Source organism: Pleurodeles waltl, chromosome 8 (genome assembly GCF_031143425.1).
Source record: "Pleurodeles waltl isolate 20211129_DDA chromosome 8, aPleWal1.hap1.20221129, whole genome shotgun sequence".
NCBI classification, from domain to species: domain Eukaryota; kingdom Metazoa; phylum Chordata; class Amphibia; order Caudata; family Salamandridae; genus Pleurodeles; species Pleurodeles waltl.
The window spans coordinates 608,205,127-608,232,634 of record NC_090447.1 but is presented as its reverse complement, the minus strand read 5'-3'; the positions used below and the strand labels follow the sequence as shown (position 1 = coordinate 608,232,634).

At 42.7% G+C, this 27,508-nt stretch overlaps 1 protein-coding gene across 1 annotated transcript in view; it reads left to right on the top strand.

Annotated features, from left to right (window-relative positions):
* Nucleotides 1-24,227, top strand: part of CHAMP1 (chromosome alignment maintaining phosphoprotein 1) — a 34,973-nt gene extending 10,746 nt beyond the window's left edge. Inside the window, exon 2 of the mRNA XM_069204698.1 lies at nucleotides 20,401-24,227. Within this exon, the coding sequence (XP_069060799.1) occupies nucleotides 20,473-22,884 (2,412 nt within the window). The 5' untranslated portion in view covers nucleotides 20,401-20,472 and the 3' untranslated portion in view covers nucleotides 22,885-24,227. The remainder of the gene's footprint in view (nucleotides 1-20,400) is intronic.
* The last annotated feature ends 3,281 nt before the right edge of the window (nucleotides 24,228-27,508 follow it).

The window sequence follows — 27,508 nt, the reverse complement described above, 5'->3', positions numbered from 1 at the left end:
TAATCATTATTTGTTTAATCATAATTGAGCTCTGCTTGCTTTCTGATGCACTAACCAGGAGTGGCACTGATATTTTCTGACTCCAGATCCCCACTCTGCATTGGTCCCTTTCTCTCTGTGGCTGCCTGCACAGTGCTCCAAGTGGTGAGCAATGCAGTTTAAAAGTTGAAGGCAGCTCAACCAATAGGTGAATGACGAGCACTTCTTCTCCACAGGCTGAACAAGTCATGCCTGATGGACAGCACTGTGACAGCAGAATGCATGTGTCCTCCTTCCAGTGCTGGAAGCTGAAAAGGTGTGTTCCTGGTACTTATATTGACTGAGGCAGGGCTATGATGTTCTTGTGTTAGTAATAGATAAGCTGCATTGTTGTCTCAAGAATAAATATTATGATGTTTTGCTGATAAAGAGCCCCTGGCAACATTAAGGTGCCTTTGTGCTACGGGCAGCTAAAGAAAGAAATGTACTAGCTTGGACCATAGACTTCTTTGTTATTATGCCCATGGCCCAAGTATCCATGGCGGCCTGGGCTGTCTCACAGGCCTAGTCTTTTGTCCATGCAATACTGGTCTCATATCCCAGTGCTTATGACGTTATGTAACCTTAAAGCCCACTGCTGAGGTCTATCCCATTTGTTAAAGGCCCTGAACCCAAGCTATAGGCCAGAGTTGCAGATGAGGGCCTGTAACGGGTGAGAGGGCTTTTAACAACCTGTATAGCCTGAGGCAGTAGGCTATAAGGTTATTAGAACATTCCACCCACTAAGGGTAGAATGTTCTAAATTAAAAAGAGACGCATGAAGACAAAGATTGAAATGTCAGAGGTCCGGGCTTATACCAGCATTATAAGCCTGGAGTTACTCCATTGTCTTCACTGGCGTGCTCAACGTTCCAATGCTCTAATGTTACTTTCAGTATCCTTGTAAGACACACTGTATGCATGTTTCTAATTGCCCAATGTCAGTATTACTATGCCATCCAATATTAGTTCAGTGTCCCCACATCATTGTCCACATGTTTGTATCCTTATACCAATGCCAGTATCTCCATGTGTTCCTTAACTAATTTATGCCCGGTGTCCGTGCCTAGAGTCAATATGCTCATGTCTGTCGTTGTCCCCGTGTCATTGTTCTGAGGGCATTGTCCCATGTAGCTTTAACTGTCTCATACCAGTGTCTTGTGATAGTTGGAGCTATGTGCTAGTGGCAGCAATTGACATCTTCAGGTACATATTGGTGTTTCAGTGCCAATATTAATAATCCTGTGTCAGTGTATCTCGATCAGTGTTCTTATGTCAGTATCCCTGTGTAAGTGTTCCCAATTGTTATTTGTGTGGACATATTGATTCCCCAATTAATATGATACTCTGGTGCTAGGGTTGTCATTTCCAGATTGTTTTGTTCTGTGTCTGCTAGTTGTTAGTATGTGGGTCTGTGATGAAATGTGGATTTTGTTGTCGTGTCCTACCTGTTGTACATGTTATGTTCTAAGGAAATTATTGACTGTAATTTATGTATGTTTTGTGTGTACATGTGTGACTACATACACATTTAAGTATGTGTGCTAATTTGAATGTTTCTACATGTATGTGACTGTTTCTGCGAGTGTCTTTGTAACTGTGTGACTATGTATGACTGACTTAGACTGAGTGCAGATGTGCATAGGACTCTAATTGTGCCCACTTCATTGTTCTTTTTGTTCCTTGCCTCTTCCTCGATTCCTTTTTGTTTGTCCACTGATACGGCTTTTAGTGTCTCAACAGACTATTTTCGCGAAAGATATCACACTGAATGTACATGACTAATTATTGGTCAGTGGGTTTATTCATTGGACTGTTGAACTGTCATTTTATATTTTGTTATGAAATGCTTAAGTGACATTTTAGATGCCTGTAGTTTAAATGCTTGGTTAGGTGGTGACTTATTATTTTCTCCTTCACAAATAATAAACTGAATGGTACATCTGAAAAATCAGTTTTTATAAAACTGCACAGCAGTGATTTGGCAATGCTTACTTTTTTGTTTCCCTGTCTTCCCTATTTGTTCTTTCTCAGTACCTTTCCTTGTATGTTTTTCTGTTATTTCTTCCTGTTTGAATGTTCCCAATGTTTTGTCCATCTATCTTTTCTGTTGTTCTACTCACAAAAAATTGTAAAACCCCATAGTTCGAACTTTAATACAATAACATACAAATACAGACTTTTTTAGACTTCTATAAAGCATATTTTTGAACCAATAGTGTTAGAGCGGACTACATGAGCACCAGGTATACATTAAAAAGTCATATTTTTTAGGCACTGAGCGATTAAGCTATCTGCTTATAATCGCAGTATTATGTGAGACATTCACCCCCCCTTCCCAGTTAAAATAAATTAACAGCTCAGGCTGTCGGCCACCTCTATTCCACCTACATGCACAAATCATGTTTTGATGTAATCGCTCGTTAAAGACACACTTATTGCCTTCGTTAATTTTTTTACATTTTTTTTTTACTTGATTCTTTTGATAGAACTTTTATTTATTTATTTTTGTAAACTGTGCTGCAAAATTATGATTGTGTGAGGCTCTAGAACAAATTGATCAGGTAATATCTTGCCAGCTCTGTTTAATAGAATGAATTATAAATGGTTTTGTAACAGACAGAGATCTGACCTTGAGCCCAGAAGAAGGGAAATTGTGTTGTAAAATGTTTTATCAGAAGTATCTTTAACATACTAAGCATCCCACATTGTACTTGCCTGTACAGTTCATGGAATAGTCTTTGATGCCAATGGAGTATTTATTTCATCATCTCCCGAACCTTAAGGTATAAGTGCGCACTACAAATAAATCAAACAATTGAACCATAGTGATAATACAGTAAGCCAAAAGTGCAAAAGATTTTAGAAATGTAACTGAAATACAATTGTACATCTGTTACGTTTGGGTGATTATATATATTTTTTTGGAACAGGAGTAAAAGGTGCATTTTTACCTCTTTACCGAAAGTGAAAATGATGAACTTCCTGATTTAGTATGATCCAGGTGACACCACTGAAGGACTGCTTCTGAATTTTTTTTGTACCCTGGGTTGCATTAATCGCCTGCTTCTGAGATACAACGCAACCCTTCTAGATTGGGTGATAGTTTTGGTGGATGACTTTGTACTGATAGGAACTTGATCCTTGCCTTGTTTTGTTGCCAGTAGAAATGGTGCAGCATGATGATGATATGATCAAATTTACCAGAGATTGACCTAGCAGTTTAGCTCAGTACAGATTTGAGTGGTCAATGGTTGTCTGAAGGGTGGCTGCCAGGATTATATTTTTTAAATCGAGTCTACTCCTAGCCCGGGCATGTAATGTTTTTTACTTTTTTATTTTATGTAGTTCTGGTTAAGTGCTTGATCTAAGTATGCATATATTTAATGACGAAACTCTTGTGGGAATCTAAGGGTCCCCTCTTGCTGTCAAATGTTTATAAACAGTTGACACTGAGAAAGTGTGCTTCACCATCCTCATGAGATTCATCACTATAGATAAGACAGATTTCGTTACCCATCTTAAAGGCACATACCAATGCAGTGAAAAGGAGGAGGTGTTTGTAGGACTGTCTTGGGAGATTTTGTTTTTGGGGGAGGGAGAAATATAGAAATCAGTTGACTTAGCCAATAGTTGATTTGCCAGATAAGAGTAATGGTGGAGTCTTGGGTTGAAACCAAGAGATTTTACCATGGGTAAGAGTGATAGTCAAGTGATCCTGGACTACAAAAATCTGTTGACTGCAATTTATCTGCATTGAAGGCTTTTCATGAAAACTGCTGATTGGAACATACAGCACTGGTCCTTCACATTCTTCTGTGTCTTCTATAAAAACTAATACTCTACTTTAAAGTGTTACACATGTTCAGTAATTTGAGCAAAGGACCACTAAATAATGCAGCAAAAAATTGGACTAAACAATCCGGCAAGGTCTCTCTACTTGGCACGCAGCAACTTGGCCAGCCCTTAAATTTAGGAAGATCATTTGTGTAAGAGCTTTCTTGTTGTAAACCACACCCCTGGTATATGGTCTTGCATGATGTCACACAAAACAATAACCACTTGCCTGTCCGGAGGAAAAAGTCAACACCATTTATTTCCTTGTTAACTGTTTTATGGGCAATGTTACATTTATAAACAAATAAAATAATTCACTGGATGTTTTCATTGGCACAGCCCATTCTTGGACCCTTGTAATGTAACTGCCTGTGCCACCCATTCTGTGCTCCCCTTTCATGTTAGGTTCTGCCATTTGTTTCATATGAGTAATATTCCACATTCATGTAGAGGCAGATTAATCATTAGTTGGTCCCTGCCTCGGGGACTGGCTTGTCCAGGATTGTTATTTCAGGAAAGCTTCTTTGACACAAGGTGGGTATAATGATATATTTATTGAGCTTGTACAGTTGGTTCCTATTGATAAGGTGGAACTGCATCATCTGTTGTGCAATAGAATCACTGAGCGAAGAGTACGTCTGAATTGCAAGATTCCACTAAGATTCTACACATCTTCCTTCTGTAACTTTATAATGGCAACTACTTCAATACAAAATATTAATGCTGAAATGCCATGACTAATATAAGCACAATAGTTATACAGCATTATATAGGATATATAACTCAACAAGTTCATATGATTGATCATTGAGTAATGGGTGCTGGTCTACTCATACACAGTCATTTAAGTCTCTGTTGTATGCACATAGTCTAGTTTTTACCATTGGGCTGGTGTACTTACGCCTACATGTGATAACTTGGGAATGCGATCCCTTCAATAATGTTTACTATACATAACTCATTCAAATCTTCTCTTAATGATTAAGTTATGTACTTTGTAAGCTTTTGGGAGTGAGGGGGGCCCCTTCACTGAAAATAGGTTTGTGGGAAAATCTTCTTGAAACTATTGTGCCCCAGTGCCCCTCCACCCAATCCAAATGTACATCAGCAATAAGGTCATTGTAACCCAATACATGATTAGGATTGAAGGACACTATAAGCTCCCTTTGTTGTCATAACCCCAGACATACCAAGTCCTCTCTAGCAACTTTAACTGTGGTTTCAGTTGTCTCCAGTGAGGTTGTAAATTAACCCTTAATTTCATCTGGTTTATAACCATATCCTACGAACCAAACATCTAGAAGTTGTAAACGTATATCTGAACATGTTTCTAATATTTCATTACCAATTACTGTATATTTACCACCAAAGTTTGCTATTATGAATGTCTTCACTACCATTTTTTATGGCACTGGTAGGAGTGTCCTTTTTAATTTCTCCAACTTCACGTATTTCTGAAGCGTATTCCTATGGTATTCGTTTATCGTCATTAAATATCTCTGTGCTTTGATTAGTATTGTAGCTACTTTGTTTGCCACCCTTATCCCTTATTTTCTTCCCTGTTGCATACGGGCATAGTGACCTCTTGCCTTGCACATTATGCAAGATGCCACGGTCATTGTCATTGATGTACTGTTGAAATTGTTTTTCTTTGCTCCATTCCTTCATTGTTCCTATTCCTCCGTTTATTCCGATTCTGTGACTTAACCTGGAAATTGACATTTTCTTTGGGAGCTAACCCTTTAATCAGGGGTGTGGAATTTATTAAAATATCTACTTGTCCAGGGGACTGGTTGCTTCTCAAATCTACTTGTCCTGTAAAAAGATCTACTTGTCCCCTGGGTGCCATGTAGTGTGGCGACAAATTATGGCAGCAATGTCATTATGTAAGAGCTCTGATAATAGCCTCTCTGATTATGCCAGGGCTACTACCATAGTAGGGCTTAAATACTTGCAGTTTCAATCCCTACTGTAGCAATTTCCTTATTTTGCCACCTTTCTGCAGATCTGCATACTGGGGCTGGAGGAAGCAGTAAGCAATAGTTCCAGGGCTGGAATGCCTTTGAGTCTGCAAACCTACTAACCTGCATGTTTTAAAGATTTTCACCAGCTTCTCTCTAATATTTTCCCATAATAAGAAAGGTTGGATATTTACTCCTGACATTGGCAGAATTAGAACTTCTTCCAGGGTTGGGAAGAAAGTGGCTGGAGGGAACATGAACTTGCAAATGCTCAATAGATTTTCACATGAGCAAATCTACACATCGTATTTACCCATGCTAAAATACAGTTCACAAATATTTTATAGGGGTACAACATATACCATGGGTGCACTTTTGTGACTTTCTTTAAGAATTTGGGGCCACATGTAGGTAGGTTCAGATTTGCGACCCGCAAATTGCGAGTCAGAGCGACTCGCAATTTGCGAGTCGCAAATCCGAATGTAGGATGGTGTCCCTGACACCATCTGTGATTCGCAAGGGCTTCGCAAATGCCCACCTCTTGAATAATCATGAGGTGGGTCGCAATTTGCGACCCCCTTGCGAATGGCGGCCCTCACAGGGATGGCGGCCCTCACAGGGATGGTGGCCCTCAAAGGGATGGTGGCCTGCTGGAGACAGCAGACCACCATGTCTGTGACTGCTTTTCAATAAAGCATTTTTTTTTTTTTTTTTTGTAATGCAGCCCGTTTTCCTTAAAGGAAAACGAGCTGCATTACAAAAACGAAAAATGAAACGTTTTAGTTTCATTTATTCAGAGCAGGCAGTGGTCCACAGGACCACTGCCTGCTCGGAAAAAATGTTTACAGTGACATTCACAATGGGGAAGGGGTCCCATGGGGACCCCTTCCCTTTTGCTAAAGTGTTAGCACCCATTTGAAATGGGTGCAAACTGCGATTGGTTTGCGCCCGCGTTCGCGGTCACAAAACAATCCTACATTGCACTGCGAGTTGCAATTAGGAAGGGAACACCCCTTCCTAATTGAGAGTCGCAAACTCGTTTTGCGATTCGGTAACCAGGTTACTGAATTGCAAAACTGGGTTTGTGCATCGCAATGTGCTTTTTGCACGTCGCAAACAGCGAAAGTCGCTGTTTGCGACATGCAAAAAGCTACCTACATGTGGGTCTTGGTCCCTAATTAGGTCTGGTGTTAACAAAGACATTTAGTTTTTATTAAACTTCTATTTCTCTCTCTTTCGGCTGGCTTTACTGTGAGTGATCGCATTCTGCTCTTCCACAAGGAGCATATTGGCACACAAAGTAGTTTTGTTCAGTGTCAGGAACTACAGTGGCAATCAGTGATGTAACGAAACTGGAGGGTGCCCCTTTGCAAAGAACATGGAGGAGCCCCCTCTCCAGACTCACTCAGGGCAGGTGCTGTGCTGAAGGGGCCCCCTGGAGGGCGGCTGTGGGGCCTTTGTTATGCCACTGGTGGGAACGTGTGCTTTTAGAGTTCAAAAACTTTTTTTTTGTTGTTTTTTTTGCCAGTGTTTGTTACAATGTTGAGGGCCTGGTAGCTCCCACAACAATAAAGTGTTACAAAAGCCATGTCAAAACAAGACACGCATTGATGAAACTAAAAGACTTATAAAAATATGTAAGATCAGTTGGCTTTGTCAGTGTTTGTTTATTTTCATGCTTCCCATAATCGTGTTGAAAATGGTTATACTGATTTTCCATTAGAAATATTTTTGGGAAATACTAGCATGCATCAACACATTTTACTAAATGACACTTCATTTGCATCTAATCAGAGAGCATTCTGGGAGCATTATACTTAGCCTCATAGCCTGAACTTTTCAAACATGTGTATACACGTTTGTTTTTTTTTTTTGTACTGGAACCAACGTCAGTAGTGAAGTGTGACCTTAAAACATTTATTTACAGCACTCACCCTAATAATGAAGGCTTTCAAATAATGAACCATAAATACAAGTTCGAACAGCATTATCTTTTGGAAACACATTACCTCAACTGCAGAGAGCTCCACTCTCTGTAAACAGGCAGCTAAAGGGTCTGTGCTGCAGAGGGTTGGGCCTACTTGTCCCAAGGACAAAGTAAACATAAAAACTTGTTGCCCTTGACCCCAAACAAGATGTCCCGGGCGTCGGGCTATAGGAATTCCACATCCCTGCTTTAATGCCTACATCCATTTCCTCAAATTGATGTGGAATTGGCTACAACTTTATCTAGTGTCAAGCCTTCCCCTTACAATAGTCTCTCTCAATTTTGGATTGTTATTTCTGTATAAATTTGATCCTAAAATACCTTGGTTTATTTGGCTGCCCTTCCATTATTATACCCATCTGCTGACACATTGGCTAATTACTCCCCCCCCCCCCCCCCCCAAGACGTGTGCCAGACATTTAATTTATTTTCTTTCCAAATTTAGTTCTAGTTGGTTTACCCTTGGTTTCAAATAGATCCAATTTATCACCCCCGTTATTTAATATTCACGGAGGTAAATGTTTTATAATCCTGCAATAGACTACATCCAATATTTAAGCTTAACCAATTTTCATTTGTCAGTTTAAACTGCTGATATGATTCAAAGCTTTCATGCCTTTGAGAACACTCAAAAGGTTTTTTTTTTTTGTTTTGTTCGAGAAGTAGCAAAAATTGTAATGAACATTTATTTAATTCTTTTGGTTTAAATAAATACTGTTTGGGTGTATTGTGCACAACGAAATTTGAATGTGTTTGATATGGTTAGCCCATTACTTTGCTGTTTTGTGGTATGTTCAGACACACTATTTTCAAATAAATTGTTCGGTGTAATAATACTTTTTCATTTGTTGTGCTTCAGTAATCAAGTCTCCATAAGCTATCACAGTACCAATCATTCAGGGCAGCCCTAGACACCATTAGGGGCCATATACACTATAAAAGTTCCTGCTCCCTCTACCATCATTGTTTTCATCAGTTGCCCTTATCGTCTAGCATAGTACTAAATGGCTAAAAACCTCACGTCAGTATTTTTTTCTGTTCAAAAGAGCACATACAAACACAATATGAGCACTATTGCCTCTTGTTCTTTATTTTTGTAGACATTATATACCAATTCGGTGGGCATGTTCAATTGGGTTTATTGGCACTTGGTGGCAACGTAACCCTCATACTGCCACTAGTGGTGCTGTTTTGTTTCTCTGAGCTACTGCAGAAATGCTCTCAGTGTAAGATCATGGTAGGCACTTCTCCCTCGTGGCTTTGTGTGTGGTGTTGGGGTAGTAGAATAGGACGTTTTTTTATTCAGGGGAAAGTAATCACAGGCTGCATTAGCTTCTGAATGGACTTGTCTGGTTAATGTGAAAAGAATGACAATGTTTTTACAAAACTGGGACGGATAATAGACATAATTGTAGGACTGCAAACAAACGCACTGGGAAAGGGAGAGAGTTGGGGGGGATGGCTCAGGCAGTGAAGCAGGAGGGGGTTAGGGTACGGGAGCTATCCTCTCACTTGAAAGTTAGAGAAAGAAAATTACCTCAAACAGTGTCTGACATTTAATCTCGGTCTTTGAATGCAAAGCAAATGTGAGTCTGAGCTTCAATCAATCAATCAAAAAAAATTGTAGAGCGCGCTACTCACCTGTGAGGGTCTCAAGGCGTTTGGGGAGGGTAACGGGGAGGGGGGCAGGGAGGTTCACTGATCGAACTACCATGTCTTGAGGTTCTTTCTGAAGACCAGTAGGTCTTTGGTTTTGTGAAGGTCGGTGGGGTGGGAGTTCCAGGTTTTGGGGGCGAGGTATGAGAAAGACCTGCATCCTGTGGTGGTGCGTTGGATGCGGGGGACTGTGGCTAAGGCGAGGTCGGCTGATCGGAGGTTGTGTGTGTGAGTGTGGAAGTTAACTCTTTCATTGAGGTAGGTTGGGCCGGTGTTGTGGAGGGATTTGTGTGCGTGGATGAGGATCTTGAATGTGATTCTTTAGTCTATGGGGAGCCAGTGAAGGGATTTGAGGTGTGGTGAGATTTGTTCGTGGCAGGGGGGGCCAAGGACGAGGCGTGCAGCTGTGTTCTGGATTCTTTGGGGTTTGCGTTACCTAGGGCGGTGGGTCACCAGGAGTCGTCCCATGTGGTTTTGTTGGGGCCGAAGATGATGATCTCGGGTTTGTTTGAGTTGAGCTTGAGGTGGTTAGTGGTCATCCAGTTGGCAGTGTTGAGGAGAGCAGCGTGTTTGTTGGTTTTGGCGGTAGTGGGGTTGCGGGTGAGGGAGAGGATGAGTTGGGTGTCATCTGCATAGGAGAGGATAGTGATTCCGTGTGCTCGGAGGATGTTGGCTAGGGGGATCATGTAGATGTTGAAGAGTGTGGGGCTGAGGGAGGACCCTTGGGGGACTCCGCAGGTGATCTTGGTTGTGTTGGAGTGGAAGGGCGGAAGGCGGACTCTCTGCGTCTGGTCGGTGAGGAAGGAGGTGAGCCAGTCTAAGGCTTTGTGGAAAATTCCTTTGTTGTGGAGGCGTGTGCGGAGTGTGTGGTGGCAGACTGTGTCAAAGGCTGCAGAGAGGTCTAGGAGGAGGAGTGCGACGGTCTTGCCTTTGTCGACTTTGCATGCACTGACGATATCAGGACCAATGAGGGCGGTTTCTGTGCTGTGGTTCTTGCGGAACCCGGATTGTGAGGGGTCAAGAGTGTTGTTTGCTTTGAGGAAGTGGGATAGGCAGGTGTTGACTAATTTCTCTGCAACCTTGGCAGGGAAAGGGAGGAGGGAGATGGGGCGGTAGTTGGAGAGGATCTCCGGGTCGGCTTGGGCTTTTTTTAGGAGAGTGGTGATTTCTGCGTGCTTCCAGGGGTCAGGGTAGGTGGCGGAGTCGAAGGAGGAGTTGATTATGTTGTAGAGTATGGGGGCGATGGTAGGGCTAGCTTTGTTGTAGATGCGGTGTTGACAGGGGTAGGAGGGGGAACCGGAGTGGATGGAGTTCATGTTTTTTTCAGTTTCTTCGTGTGTGGTGGGGGTCCATGTGGAGAGTGTGGTGGGGGGGTACTGAGTGGGGGTTGGGTTGGGTGAGTGAGGGGTATGTGTGGTGGGTGTGTGTGGTATGAAGCTGTTGTGGATGTCCAGGATTTTGTGGAGGAAGTGGTTGGAAAGGGCATCACATAGGGACTGTGTGTGTGTGTGTGTGGGGTCTACGTTGCAGGCTTTGGGTTTGGCAAGTTCATTGATGATGGTGAAGAGTTCTTTGTTGTTTTGGGAGTTGTTGTCAAGGCGTTTCTTGTAATGATCTCTGTTGGCGGTGCGTATGAGTTGGTGATGGGTGCGAAAGGTCGTTTTGAGGTTGGAGAATTTGGTTGTGGAAGGTTATAGTCTCCATATTTTCTCAGCTTGGCGGCATTTGCGCTTGGAGTTCAGGGGTGAACCATGGGGCGTTCTTGATGTTGCGGGTGGCGATGTGTTTTCTGAGGGGGGGCTAGTGTGTCTGCGCAGGTAGTGATCCATTTGGAGAGGTTGTGTGCTCTTGTGTTGGGGTTGTTGGTGTGGGGGGGGGGGGTTATGGGCCAGTTGGGAGTTTATTCGTTCTGTGGGGATCTTGTCCCACATGCGGTAGGGTGTGGTGTGTTGATTGTAGTGTGTGGGGGGGTTTGGTGAAGGAGAAGTGGACGCAGTGGTGGTCAGTCCAGAGGAGTTCGGTGGTGTGGGTGTAGGCTATGTGTTGGCTTGAGGTGAAAATTGTGTCGAGCGTGTGTCCTGCTGAGTGGGTGGGTGCGGTGACCAGTTGTTTGAGTCCGAGGTTGGTGAGGTTGTCTATGAGGGAGGTAGTGTTGTGGTCTTGTGGGTTTTCTAAGTGAAAGTTGAAATCACTGAGGATGTTGTAGTCTGTGGAGGTGAGGGCGTGCGAGCTGATGCTATCGGCGATGGTGTCGCAGAAGGCGGGGCGTGGTCCGGGTGGTCTGTAGATTAGTGTATCTCTGAGGGTGGAGTTGTTGTTAATGTGGATGAGGAAGTGGATGTGTTCAGTGTTGTCGATAGTGTCTTGGGAGCTGGTGGTGACTTTGGTGGTGTCTCTGTGTAGTATGGCAATGTCATCGCCTGGCCTGTTGAGGGGGTCTTTGTGTTGGAGTTTGTACCCCTTGGGGGTGGCTATGGCTATTTCGGGGTCTGAGGAGGGGTTGGTCTAGGTTTCCGTGAGGAAGGCGATGTCAGGTGAGTGTGATGTGATGAGGTCCCAGAGTTCTATGGCATGTTTGTGTAGGGAGCGGATGTTGAGCAACAGGCAGTTAAGGTGGTTGTGGTGGGCAGTGTTGGTGTGGTGCATGAGGGTGTTGTTGCGGGGTGTGTTCTGGTTGTGGGTTGGTGTGCTGCGGGGTTGGTTGGTTGGTGGGGGCGGGGTGGGTGATTCTTGTGTTGAGGGTGTTGTGTTTGTTGAAGGTGGGGTCGCTATGGTTGGTGTGTGGTGTGAGGGATGACGAGCAGGAGAAGTGGCAGGTGTAGCAGGTGAAGGGGCCATGAGTGTGTGAGGGGCTAGATGTGGGGCGGGGGCCTGGGTTGAGTGAGTGGAGGGTGAAGGGGGGTAGGTGTGTCTCAGAGGGCCAGGCGCTGGGCACGGTCCAGGCGCAGACGGGCTTGCCTTTGGCGTGCCAGTGCGCCGCGGCTGCCATAAGTCGAGGGGAGGGTGGGAGTGGCAGCTAGGCGGCGGGAGGGCTTGTCCAATGATAGGGCTGGGGGGAGGGGCCGCAGGGGACGCAGCAGCAGGGATTTTGATCAAGGAGTGGAGTGAGGGAGGTGGGAGGGGCCTCAGGGGACGCAGCGGCGGGGATTTTGAGCAAGGAGTGGAACGAAGGAGGGGGAAGGGGGGAGGCAGGAGGGGACGCAGCAGCGGGGATTTTGAGCAAGGAGTGGAGCGAAGGAGGGGGAGGTGGGAGGGGGCGCAGCGGCGGGGATTTTTAGCAAGGAGTGGAGCGAAGGAGGGGGGAGGCGGAAGGGGCCGCATGGGACGCATCAGCGGGGATTTTGAGCAAGGAGTGGAGCGAAGGAGGCGGGCGGGGCCGCAGGGGACGCAGCGGTGGGGATTTTGAGCAAGGAGTGGAGCTAAGGGGGGGTGGGAGAGGCCGCTGGGGACGCAGCGGCGGGGATTTTGAGCAAGGAGTGGAGCGAAGGAGGGGGGGAGGCGGGAGGGGCCGCAGCAGCGGGGATTTTGAGCAAGGAGTGGAGCGAAGGAGGGGGGAGGCGGGAGGGGCCGCAGCAGCGGGGTTTTTGAGCAAGGAGCGAAGGAGGGGGGGAGGCGGGAGGGGACGCAGCAGCAGGGCCTTTGAGCAAGGAGCGAAGGATGGGGAGGCGGGAGGGGCTGCAGGGGACGCAGCGGCTGGGATTTTGAGTAAGGAGGGGGGAGGCGGGAGGGGCCGCAGGGAACTCAGCGGAGGGGATTTTGAGCAAGGAGGGGGGGATGCGGGAGGGGCCGCAGGGGACGCAGTGGCGGGGATTTTGAGCAATGAGTGGAGTGAAGGAGGGGGGAGGTGGGAGGGGACGCAGCGGCAGGGATTTTGATCAAGGAGTGGAGCGAAGGAGGGGGTTGGTGGGAGGGACCGCAGGGGACGCAGCGGCGGGGATTTTGAGCAAGGAGTGGAGCGAAGGAGGGGGAGGCGGGAGGGGCAGCAGGGGACGCAGCGGCGGGGATTTTGAGCAAGGAGTGGAGCGAAGAAGGGGGAGGCGGGAGGGGCCACAGGGAACGCAGCGGCGGGGTTTTTGAGCAAGGAGGTGGTGAGAAGGAGGGGGGAGGTGGGAGGGGCTGCAGGGGATGCAGAGGCGGGGGGAAAAGCCAGAAGGACCGGGAAAGGAGGTGGCGCAGAAGGCGGAGCGGGGAGCGACCTGCCTGCAGAAGCAGGGTCAAAGGTTGATCGAGTCAAATGAAAACATTGTGCGCTTGTGTGGAATACTCAACAAAAGGAAAAGTAGCCCCTTTAACAGTTGCTAAAATGGGACAAGTGTAAGGCTAGAAGTAATGAGTTAGGGCTCTGTGGGAGGGAACACCCAAGAAAAGGAAGGACAAATGGGAATGATTAATCACTTGGAAGCAAGGATTTTTAATGGACACTGAAAGAAACCAATGTGAAGCAATGGGCGGCGGGGGCTGTAAGCTCACAAAGTATATATAGCATGTATCGAAGAGACAGACCAAGTGCTGCCTATGCTCAACCTAAAAACATCTAATGGAAAATAACGATTGACAGGAAAAACGGGTCTTTGAATGTTCATGCATTATTTTTAGTTAACATGGCATCGACCGGCTAATAAATGGGCACTTATTTAAATTTTATAGGCCTAGAAGTGAAATAAATATGATTACCTACTACAAAATGTTCATGTTTTAGTATGCGTGCTATTTAAATGTAGGCTTTTGCATATTCTTAATAAAAGCGTTTTTGTTTCCAAATAAGATTCACGCCTGCTATCAGTCATCTACTCTCCATCAATTGTCCGGGTCCCTCATCTGTTGTCTTAGAGCATGCCTCACAGTTGCTATCCCATTTCCTCTAACCGTCAATCATATTTCTAAACAGTCACCAAAGTCTCCATCAACCTTTATTTTGTAAATTCCACAGGTCCTAGAGAACCCTCATCCAGTAGTCTGACAGTATGCACAACACCCTTTTGAAAGGGTGATCAGATCTTTCTTTTTCTAGAAACTGCAGTTATTGGTCTTAATAATTAATGCCTCGGCTACAGCAAAGGCTACCACAGATGTTCCTTTTAATAGAAATAAGATGTGCAACGCTCGAGGAAAGTAGAATATTTGACCAGTTTAGGGGGAGAGAGAAAGAGTGTGTGTGTGCAACTGTGTATATGCATGTGTGTGTGTGTGTGTGTGTATGTATGTGTGTTTTATATTTATATATATATATATATTAAAAATCTATAGGCAGTACCTAGTTTATAGTTGGGGCCAACTTTTCTCATAGACAAAGCTTTTTTTGTTTTGCTAATAACTTTAGCACCGTTTGACCAATTTTCACAATTCTTTTGAAAACTCCTACACTAATTAGATTAGCTGCTGTCCCAGAAATGTTTTCTCCCATTTTATGTCTATGGGAATTTTGCAAATTTTGAACAGGACTACAACCAGAAATGCAGAGTTACACTAAATTTGCCAGACAACTGGATCTTGGCCCAGAAACATCTCTTTTTGTTAATTGGTGTAAATCTGTTAAGTAGTTTCAGAGTAATTAAAGGAAATAAAATAGATAGCTACGGACGTGGAATCCCCTGTGGGCATCTGTGGATCCAAAGCCCAATGGGGGGGGAAAAAAGTACCTCACCCACTCACACACCCTGTCCCTGCCCCACATTGACAAAGTCTGTAACTTGTGCCCTAAGGTAACTATAACTCGTGCTCTCTCCATGCCCTTCTAATTACTCCACATATTACATCACTTATGACACCTTTAGTAATATTATTGATAATATTAATGTGACATTTGCAGTAAACTTATTTAGGAGAAAAAGTTATAGTTACCCTGGGGCACGAGTATAGTTACTTGAGCTAACTATAACTGCTGAATGTCTATGGCTTTATGTGAGTAAATTCAGATCCTACATATAACGCCCCTGCAATCAATGTTTTTTTTTATTTTAAGAACTTTTAAGGTTTTTGAATTCTAACTTCAACCAATAACCTTTGAGAGTGCGTGTATGATTGAGTGTATAAGTGTCTCAGTAGGTCTGTGAGTGTGTACATGAGTCTCTAAGTGTGTCTGTGAGTGGGTGCATGAGTGTCTGAGTGGGACTGTGAGTGGGTGTGTGTGAGTGGGTTTGTGAGTGAGTGAGTTGGTGCATGAATGGGTGTGTCTGTTGGTATGTGTCTGAGAGGGTCTGTCAGTGGGTGCATGACTGAGTGGGTGAGTGAGTGTAGCAGTTTTTTTTTTTTTGTCTTTTAGCTTTTTTCTGATACTCGCAAATTCATCGCCGCACTAGACAGAGTGCAGCGCTGAGCATTGTGATCAATTTGCGAATACCCACGTTGTGAAAATAAAAACATTTTTCCAATTTTAAGACCCATACCCTGCCACTATATTCATTTAGCTAAATAATTCATATGGTCAGGGTACCTCCACCTTAACCCCTAAAGTTACCTTTCAGATATTTTTTTTCACCACATTTCAGCCCCAGAGACCATTTTCCGTTTTATAGAAGATGGCTGCCGCAACTTTCAGAAAAAGTTGCGGCTGGCCCATGAGGGCGTTACTGTGGCTCGAGAGTTTGCGAATTCTCCACAACTGAATTCATGAAGTTTGTACCTCCTAGATATACAAACTTTGTTTTCTTTCAATATTTCAAAAACTACTGAAACGATTTGCCCCCAAAAACTTTTGCAATACATTAGGTCTTGTATTTGCGAACGTTAAAGGTATTTGTGTTGAAAACAGCATTTGTTTTTTTTTTTTTTTTTTTTTTGTGTGTGTATGCAGTGGAATGCTGACATTTGCATAGCGCTTTTGCCATTCGTATGACATTGTGGCGCTTGAGAACCAGATAATACGAAATAATGTTCTCCAAAATCACACCAATTATTTTGCTTTTTTTTTATTTTATTTTATTTTATTATTTTTTATATAGCGCAAACTCGACCAGCACGCATTAATGCACTTTACAGGTGCACCAATAATATTACACAAGTGCAGATTCATTTAATGGGGGCACAGGGAGAGTGAATTGTCCAGAATCACGGGGTGGTGAACCCACGCTGATACTCAAACCTTGTTCCCCAGTTACAAAGGGAGCAGCTTTGGCACTATGCTACATTTGAGACATCTGTTGACGGAGAGCATTATCTACAGTGGGAAAGCTTTGGATAGCAAGAAATAAAAAAACACGATTAAAGCATGTGAAAAGTAATGTAGAAGAACAATGTTACATTAATGCTTTTACATTTAAAATATGCTGGCTGGAAAAAACCTGCAACATTTACTGTTCTAATGTGCACAAAGCAAGGAAAGTGTGTTGTACCACAGGCTGTCCCAAGGTATCTCTTGGGACCTTTTTGGCCACAAAAAGGTACTGCACCCTTCAATGTTCAATTCAACACATCACCAATGCATTTCGGGTGCCGTGATGAGAAATGAATCGCGGCGCCCGTTTTGATAAATTTTACGCTGTGCCTGCAGGTCATAAGGGAAAGGAGACCAGAGTGATATGTTATTTGAAAATAAAAATAAGTATGAGGTCGGTCTATATGTAACTTCACGTAGTGGTGTAAATCGCTCTTCTGTTAGAGTTTGCGCTAAATGAAACTTCATGTCCTCGTGTCATGCTCACAGACACCAAAGAAACAGCTGCATGCCAAAAACAAGGAAAAGGAAGAAACAACATACAGCGCAAACGGTGAGGCAAAAGAAAAAAATAGTGCACCACACTAATTGCCAATCGTGCATCTGACAGGGTCAGTCTGCAAAGCGGTAGCAAAGCAGCCTCAAAGCAGGACAAACGTGAAGCATTTTCCTACAAAATCAAGGGAATTTTATACGGCAGGCCCTTTAATAAATGAATGAAAGTGATGGGCATGGTTAAAGACCACAGATGTAGATTACAGCATGCCTTGCTGCCTAAGCTCATCCTAAAAGGCACTCTTCCTGCACAGGAGCTACCTTACTGCTAAATTTGGTGTACTTTTGTCTAGAGGTTAGGGCTGTAGTCGTATCGAAAATCTCTATCGGAATTAATATGGGAAATGCTCTTCTTTCTTCTTATTTTTTTATTTTTTTATTTTTTAAATTTTTTTTACCCCCTTCCTTTTTCTAGGCCCCCATTTGATAGATCACCCTGAAACTTCCTGTGCACAAAAATTACTCGCATACTTATTTTTTTTTTTTTGAGAGTGGTGTTTTGTGAAGATCCATCAAACGGTGCCAAAGATCTAGGCAAGTCAAAATACGCTTTTCCTATGGAAACATGGTTCTAACTATAACTACCTCCTGGCGACTATCATACACATATATAGTAAAATGCAGCATTTTGTAGTTACATACTAGGTAATCCTTAAATTTAAGAGTTGTGTGTGCAGACTGTTCAGGAGTGTTACTTATTTCGGGGTTTATTTTGTACCTGCTGGTTTCAACTCGTGCTTTGAAGAAAGTAATTTCATAAGTCTGTGATCTTTTAATTGTAGTCTTCATTTAAATGGTTGACGCTTCTTTAACACACGATACTCAGGCACTTTTTAGTATGTTTGCAAAGGTCTTTTCAGCACGCACACATGAGGAAATAAAAGAAGCCTTGGGACTCCTTAAGAAGCTTTTGCTTACATTTCAATCTCTTTCAGATCTAGGGATAGTGGGCATGTTTATCACAAAAGACTGCTATTACAGTTACAATGAGAGCCATCCTAGCTAGCCATACCCATCTAACCAGTAATCAAGTGATTACTTTTTACTACTCAACCAGTGTTAGGCGGCTGGTGTTTCCCTTGCTACACCACTGCATAACATGAAGGGAATATACAGCGATGTCCCAAAAAGGGGCAGGTATATAGACAATTGTAGCTTCAAACTGCTTTATTACCACGTGCTCTGGTCTTAAGTGCCAGTGGCTTTTTCAGGGCTGCCGGTCTCCTTTTGAGGGGAGAGTGCCATCCGCAGTCTAGTTTTGTGATGCATCTCACCTTCCTCATGGACCCCTGCACATTTCATCGCCTACAGTATACCAGTAAACAAATGTGTGTGGTGGAGTGGAACGTAATGAGAAGAGATCACCGATGTTAGTGTCTTAAAATCAGGATGTATGTGTCTATAAAGCATGCACCGTCTGTGTGTGCTTGTTTGACGACTCATTGCTGATACGTTTGTTTCAGTTTCTTTTAGTCAAACATGTTGCTACTGCATATTGTGTATTACATGTGTCTAAAGGAGGGTGCACTGTTGGTGCTTATGCTATGGATGCTTTTTTGTGTAAGGAAATCTTGCTGTCTGCCAGGCCTGTGTGGGTGATGAGAGCCTAATGGCTACTGCTCATAGTGTGGCCACTTTAAAAGTATAGAGTTGGCCAAGGGATAATATACAAATTCAGTGAAAAGTTTAAAACTCACTTATCGGGTAACACAAGCTGTCGGGCTGCAAATGACCTGTTTTGACCTTACCAAGAACTTAGTGGTCTCGCAGCCCGCCCATTGCTTACCACTAGTTGACCTTGTCACGCATTTGCTTACTTCCTATTCAGTCTTTGCCATCCTTTTGATTTGGTGACTTGTATTCTTACACCGCTCACTTTTAGTGAACTACTTTTTCTCTTTGGCTAAGCACTCTGAGAGTGCATGCGTTTTCTAGTGCTTTCCCTTGTATGTTTCCTTTGTTAACAACTCCTTGACAGTTTTTGTGTTCTGGTTTTTCTCTCCCTCATGTTTCTTTCCGCCCCCCCCTCCTTGTTTAGAGTTAGTGTCTCCCGTGTGTGCTGCTCTCTCTGCTGCCCCCTTGCTCTGTTGCTCTCTCCTTTGTACAACTCCCTTCCCCTGCCTCCCTCCAAATACCAGAACTCAATTACTCCAGCATTGGATTATCTAATCCTGCTTTACAAGAGAAGCTGTCTGTGTGTGAGGGAAACTTCTTGTGCTATGGTCGGTGCAGTACATATTGTATAATATGGACCATTGTAGTGATTTCCTCCTTTGATGTGCCCGTTCTGTGTGCTTGGGAAATTCTATTGCTGCTTTCTCACTTTATTTCTTTGTGCGTAAAATGAAACCTGAATTTCTGCTATCTTGTTCATACTCTGTAAAGGTACTTGCTTAAAAAATGCAATTAGTGCTGACTCCTTTTTCCCCTTAAGCTTGTGATGCTCCGATGCTTCCCATGCAGTAGTTGATCTGTTTTTGAGAGAATCATGCGTCGCTGCTGGCTGTGCATGCTTGTACTATTTCTGTGGGAAGCTTACAAGTTTGTTCCTGTACTGTACCTGTTCAGTATGTGAGGAGTCACTTGTAGTATATTTGTTGTGCCTGCTCCACAATTGGGGAAGCTTGTTCTATCATATCCAGTTTTTTTTACATTATTTCAGATGGTACAGGCATATTGTGCTTGAATATTCAACATACACACTGTCCTAATTATCCCCCTTCTAATAAGATACTTTGGGTGAGAGCCAGTGTAGGGAGCACAGTTATTATTATTTTTTTTTTACCTGGGCATATCGAATCGTCCGACAAGCTTGCATCCTACAACTTCTTGACTATGTCCATGTTGCAGACAATTCATGTCTGCAAGCTCATAATTGCTTTTAAAACCATGTCCCATCACATAGGTCCAAAACTGTTGGTCACCATCTTTTATATTTAATGACTTTTCTAAAAACAAACCTACATCATGCTTCAACCTCTTTTGTTACACTTCATTGCGTGTTTTTTCTGATTCGCTCACTCTGAATAGACTGTTTATTCAAGTGTTCGAAATGCCTCCTTTCTAGCTGTGTTTGAGCACTTAATACAAGGGATTTATTTGGTTTTAAATCAGAAATTTAATGGAAATATTAATTTGAACAAAATGATATACTGCACATCCAACTCTTTTATAACACAGATGAATTGCTGTGACTAAGCTTTATTTTCATTGACATGTTTTTTTTTCTCTAGGTTATCGTATTTGTAATACTGGAAAGAAGACAGAGTATTGCTGCATAAGTTGTGACTGACACCTTTAAAATCATGGAAGTAATTATGAAGATGAATGATGTACACCATTTGGAGTGTTCACGCTGCAATTTTAGGGGCAGCGATTATGAAAATTTACAAATACATATGGGGACCATCCATCCGGAATGTTGTGATGAGATGGATACAGCTGGTTTGGGAAGACTCGTATTTTATCAAAAAAGTGCAAAGCTTTTTCATTGTTTTAAATGTTTTTTCACCAGCAAGATGTTTTGCAATGTCTATTATCATATTACTGCCAGCCATTCATTACCAGACAAACAGGCAAATGAGCTGAATAATGTTTTCTCCACTAAGTTGGAGCAAAATGGAAATACAAAACCTGATGACAAGCCTCTGATAGAATCAAGTGAAGATGAAAAATCAATGGATGATTCCAGTGAACAAGATGAGAAAGAGCAAATAGCGGTGTCTGTGAAGCCTGAAGAAAGCGTTTCAGCCCCCCTACAAGAAAAAATAAAGTCAAATGAAGAAGATAGTTCTGATGCAGACTCAACTAGCTGCACAGGAAGAAAGCAAAATATGAATTTACTAGAGAAAAAGGGCAAGTTGTGTAACAGTGATGAAGATTTTGAATCCAGTGATAACAGTAGTACATTCCCTGCGGTGAACAAACCTGCAGCTAGTGCTGCTCAAATGACACACATACCAGAATTTTCAGATGACGAGGATAATCCTGGCCTTCCAAACGATATCATGGAATTTTCAGACAATGAAGAAACAGTTCCTCTTCCAAGTGAGTTAATGGATTTTTCAGACAATGAAGACACACCAGCAGTTACTAAGAATGTGATGGACTTCTCAGAAAGTCTAAAGGTTTCTTGCTTCCCAAAGCAAATGATGGAGTTTTCAGATGATGAAGAAACCCCAGCTCTTCCAGAGGAGTTGATGGATTTTTCAGACAATGAAGACACCCCTCCTGAGTCAAAATGCCTACAATTTCCAGCAAATGAAGATAGTACAACTTCGAAAGATAAAGTAGTCTTTTCAGGGGATGAAGATTCCCGGTCTCAATCAAAAGATGCACTACAATGTTCAGATGAAGAAGAGAATACTGTACTCCCTAAATATGTACCAGAGTTTTCAGATGCAGAGGAGGCTTCTGTGTCAAAAAATATACCTGAGTTTTCGGATGATGATGATGATGAGACACCTGCTCTGCCCAAAGGCATACCAGAGTTTTCAGATGATGATGAGGCACCTTTACCAAAATGTATTCCTGAGTTCTCTGGTGATGAAGAGAAAACAGCTCAGTCAAAAGAAATGCATGGTTTTTCAGATGACTATTATAATGCTGGTCATACAAAAGAAGTGCCTGGGTTATTTGATAATGAAGATAATTCAGCTCGTTCAAAAGACATCCCTGAGTTTTCGGACAATGAAGATACTTCCACTAGGTCAAAAGACTTAATGGACTTTTCGGACACGGAGGAAACACGCACTTTGTCAAAAGAAATGGAGTTTTCAGATAATGAAGAAAATTCTCGATCAAAAGATGCAATGATGTTTGCAGGTCTCAAAGAAGCTCCTGTCCAACCAAAGGGCATAATATCCTATTCAGATAACGAAGATGCTCCAGCTCGCCCAAAAGGCATAATGGAATTTTCAGATGATGAAGAAATAAGTACTTTTTCAAAAGACATACCCAAGTTTTCAGAAGATAGCATTAGTCCTACAACTCCTACCCGGCCAGATGATGTGACAGAATTTACAGATAATCTTATCAATTCTGAGTCTGCTAAAGACATGCAAGCAAATTCACAAAAATCTGTAAGTCCGAAGCAAGGAACACAAACATATTTTGAAGATAAAGCGTCTTCCTCACAGCCCACTGTTCCAGTGGAAAAACAGACACCTTCTCAATCAAACGATTTGCTGGAGTTTCCAGAAGACAGCCCGGCGCAGTTGAATGACTCACTGGCATCTGTGGGAGATGAGACTCCTATTGAGTTAAAGGATGCATCAGAGTCATCAGAAGAAAAAGATGCTCAAAGTCAAGAAGAAACAATGTTAAAGTATCTGCGACGTGCTAAGGGAAAGTATTACTGTTTAATGTGTGAGTGCCGTCCCATGAGGAAGGGTGCAGTTTTGCATCACTTGGTTGGAAAGCACAATATTCCAAGTCCGTATCACTGTAAAGATTGTGGAAAGAACTTTGTATTAGAAAATGTTTATAAAAATCACTGCATGTCCCACACTGAAGGTCAGTATAAGTGTACTCGTTGTAGTTTTGAAACAAATCATCCGAGGGGTTTCAAGAAACACCAGACTCATTGCCAAAGCAGACACAGTGATGGAGCAAATAAAAAGCCTTTCGAATTCGAGGAAAATGAAAATGCTGAAGAAAGCATTAAAGATGACAACGATAAGGATGGCGAAGAAAAATATATAAGCACAGATTCATAAAACAAGCAGGTGACATTCTTTCTATGTAAAGAAATGGTTGCCAAGTATTCTGTGACAATTACATTTTAGCATTTTTAAATGACAGCTGAGCAAAAAAATATCCGTTGGATGCCTCCTAGATACATTCAAGTACTCCCCAAATTTCATACAGTATTTTATTTTGGACAGTGTTACCTCCAACTACCAAATTTTTTTATAGACAAAAAATGTACAAACTGAATAAAAGCTGTGAATGGCTAATGCATTATTTAAATATACTAATACTTCTGCAGAGGACAGTATAAAGGCCTTTGGCAGTATCATTTGGGAGCATATTTAGAAAAATTATGTAAAGCACCTCACTCATAATATACTGCTGTTAGGCCATCACACATCATGAAATGCTCTTGGGCTGAGAAACAGTATTCAGGAACTTCCTCAAATCCTTTTAGCTTATTTATTTTTTCTTCTTTTCTTTTTTACATAAACTTCATCATGCAAAGAAGATTATAATATGTTGATAGTATTCATTGGAAGTACGCCTAAATAATTTTGGTCTGTACTCCTACAAAGTGACTAGTGCATTGTGTACTGACAGTGTTGAAATGTTCAAATTGGTATTTTCACAAACCTTTACAAATTAGCAGCTTAAAGGATGTTTTCTATCATCATTATTAGATGTATAGTGGTTTTTTTATAACTGAACTGCAGGTTATAATCTTACTGTGATAGAATTGGCAGTCAATTCTGACTTGCATTGCCTAGCTTCAAATAACAAAAAGGTGTTATTTTGCTTGTGATTAAACAATTTGACATCTGTGACTTTCCTAACCAATATTAGACCACATTATGGTAAACGTCTTTATTTAGCCTATATTTTCATAGGAAACATTCAGTGTTTAATTTCCTTTTGGATTTTTCCTTAAATTGTACATTCAGACAGCATAGTTTGTTTTAATGTCTCAAGCAGACATAAAGATAATATGATATAGCAGAACCCACTGCAAATTAAACATCAGTGAATCATTCACTTTGTTTTATTTAAACATAGCTTTTATGCAACCCAGGTAAGTTCTGCATATTGCAAACTGATTATTCCAAATTGCTTTCTTGTAAAAGTACTTTGTGCTGTTCATTTGTTTGGTTCACCTTGGTACGAGGACGGAACAGTTACAAATAATTTGCCCTGAAAAGATGTTTACTTTGATTTCATCACGCCACTCCCTATAAATGCAAAAAATCCGCACCTCAATTACTTAAATCTTTTACTTTTGACATGACTTGTTCACACTTGTGTATTTTATATAGAAAAACTCTGTATTGTTTCATAATTCACAGAACAGTAAATTTTCCTTTTGACTTCAGATATGTAAGAAAGGTTTTATTTTCACCTACTTGGATGAGAGAAAGTAACAATTTTATAAGATCATAACCAAGTCAGTTTGCTTTATTTCCACTGTAAATTTTGTTAGGTGTAGATTTTACTCTTAACTTGTTGCTATTTCAATTATTTTCTACCTACAGTTCATAACGTGATCAAGGTAATGTGGAAATACATTTTTATCCTTAATACATGGTATTTAGGATTTCTGCAAAATAGGTCTTGTATTTCTTTCTTTTTCTAACTTGTCAGTTATTTCAAGTTGTTGTTTTGCTTACTCGTGGATTTCCTTTGCCAGAGTTCAGAATCTTAGTTTTTAATGCAGCCATTCACAGGAAGACAAAAACTGTTTCCTCTAACTGTTGATTTTGATTTCTGTTTTTAGATAAAAGTCGAGGATGTTAAGTTTTCCAGGCAAAATCTTAGTGCAGTGTGTTGCAGATTTCTAAATTCCTTGCTTTATTTAATTTTTTTATTTCCCTTTTTATATATGTTCTTTGTGCTCACACGTTTGCCAAATCAAAAGATTAAAGTACTAAGTAAATGCTCACTGGTTCTTCAGATTAACATGACAAAGCAAAAACTAGAGAGGATGGGAAATTACTCGTAGCATGTATCTGTAATAGATTGATATTTGTGCGTACTGCTGATTGTATCCCATTCTCAATCTGTCGGTATCTCTGCTGTGTAGTGGTAGGTCAGAAACTGCTTCTGCAGGTGTTGTAATACATAGCTTTGTATGCTGTGACCACTTAAGATATGCTTTGCACATCCTCAAATCTGCTTGCATGTGCAGCCTCTTTTATGTTTTTTTTTTTGTTGTTGTTGTTTTTTAGTGTGGGGACCTAAAAGTTGTCTGCATTGTAAAGGATGTGTACCCCTTCTCTGAGTGCCCAACTGTATTATTTTCTGAACCCTAATGCTAATTTGCCTTGTCATGGGCAGCTGTGTGTGCACACCATGACATAGAACTATCTTATGATTTTGTGGTCTTGTTAGACAGGAAGTGACACCTAAAGAGCTAACCACATAGTGGTGGAAGGCTACTGCTTTCACCAAGAGTTAAGGAGTGTATTAGTCTTGGCATACTGTGTAGTGATTGGTAGGAGTGAACAGGTCTTTTCTGTGTCACTTGAGTGAGGTCTACAGCTCACTCACCTTTTTTAAAGATTTTAAAGTTCCACTGCTGTGTGCTTAATTCACCCTTGGCCTACATCAGATGTAGAGTACTGTGCTGGAGTGGTGACTGCACTAAATGTATGTGTGTGTGTGTGTACCTGGAAATGGTGCAGTACAGGGATAGAGCGCAGTACAGGGATGTGTGCATAGTGAAAGCATGTGCTTTGGTGTATGTGTGCTTGCGAGAAGTACAATCTGTGAAGGGTGAAGTGTTGTGTGTGTGTGCATGCTATCAGTGTGCTTGCAAATAGCACTCAATAGAACAAAACAGAAAGGATACACTACCGAGCAGTGATTGTGTGTGAACATGGGGGTGGACAATATGTGTGCTGTGTATGTCACTGACTTCAAATGTGCCTGTAATGGTACATTACATGGAGGACCCTGGGGCCCATTTTAAGAAGCCCAAGCCTGTCTGGTGAAGACATGAGGAGTAGAGAAATACCCCAAGACAGATTTGTGTATTGCTGCATTCTTGTGAGTGGCGTGGGACACACTAGAGGAAGGGAGAGCGAGAGACTACCCCTGTACTCTTCAAAAGGGTCCTTTTTGATTCAGTGGTCAATCACAAGCAAAGGGTCTGGATACATCTCAGGAAGGAGATGGGGCTGATAAGGCAATCATAAAGGGTAGATTAAGAGCCTGCATTTAACCTTTGATGTGCCTATCACTGGCTGACATCCAGGTGCAGACTCTAGTCACTTCCATGACCTGTGGGACGTTCTGCTTTAGAGTCTCTCCTGCTGTGAAAGGACAGCCTTCAAAGAGAAAGAAGAGAGAAACGTGTTCCCTTCAAAAGAAGCGGAACCCCAACCTAAAACTTCAAGGACCTAGATCCTAAATCACATTTGGTCTATGGAAATGGACCATAAGAAGAGGAGATTGAGCACCCAAGATTTGTCATCTGCCAAGCAGACCGCCAGACTGGCTGTGTGAGAATGGGAACTTCTGCCTGTGACCAGGACTAGGGGCCAAGGCCTATTAGTCTCCATAATGGGTGAGGGGACATCAGCCAGGGAAACCAAGACCATCGTCTCTGGAGCACCAATGCTGCCCGCTTGCCAAGACCATTGAGGCCTTTCAGTAAGAGGAGAGAGTTGGAGGGAGCAAGGCCCAGTAGGGAGCCCTACAGAGAGGACTCCCAGTGTGAGTAGGCTGCTTTGCACTGATCGGGTCATTGTCTGTGTGCAGGAGTGAATTGGCAACCCCTGTCTGCCTGGAGAGGACCTCCGTGGACTGGGCAGTGCATCATGTGCCCTGGGGGGGGGGGGGGGGGGGGGGAAGCAAGCACCAAGCCTTTACAGCCTTATTACAGTGACCCTGTATGCCAGAAGGGGCCACCAAAGAGGTGACTGTGACAAAGTGCCAAGATTTTGTGATCCTTGATGTCGACCATGTGTTCCAGGAGGGGGCTGATGTGATACCGGTGATCGCACCAGAGAAGTCAATGACGTGCCCACAAATACTGCAATTTCGTGAATCAGGTGGGACTGCCGGTACTGAGTTTTATCAAAGATTGGGCAGTCACCAGAGACCACTGAAGAAGCCCCCTGCCATCAACACCTCTTCCCTGATAGACCACGAGGAGGCCAGAGAATGCTGTGAGAACTTCGCTCCATTGCTTGGTTCCAGCCAGGTGGAAGGAGGTCAGCTTCCTCCCCATTTGTGGGAAAGTTGAACTTACCACCTCCGATGACTGTTGAGGCTGGTAGCACTGCTCTGGAGACAGTCTGCACCTGCAGTTTGTACTGCAAGTAGCCAGACTCACCTGAACTGGACCAGAGCTGTAAGAGCATGTGGATGGGGTACCTGTTGAAAGGCTGAATGCTTCCATGTTACTTGAGTGGATAAGACTTGAAACCAGAGAACTCCCTGCTGAAGGTACTGCGGCACCATAGACACTTTAAACTATTTCCCTAGCAGAGCCAAAGGGGACTCCTGAACAACGTTCCCTCTAATTTTGCAGTGAATCATCCCCGTGCACTGCAATCGCAACCATGAGTGTCCAAAGCATGTGACAACTCTCTAAATAAGTGTGCTACCAGAGTAAGTGGTATTTGCCAGAATTTAGATACTCACCCTTTA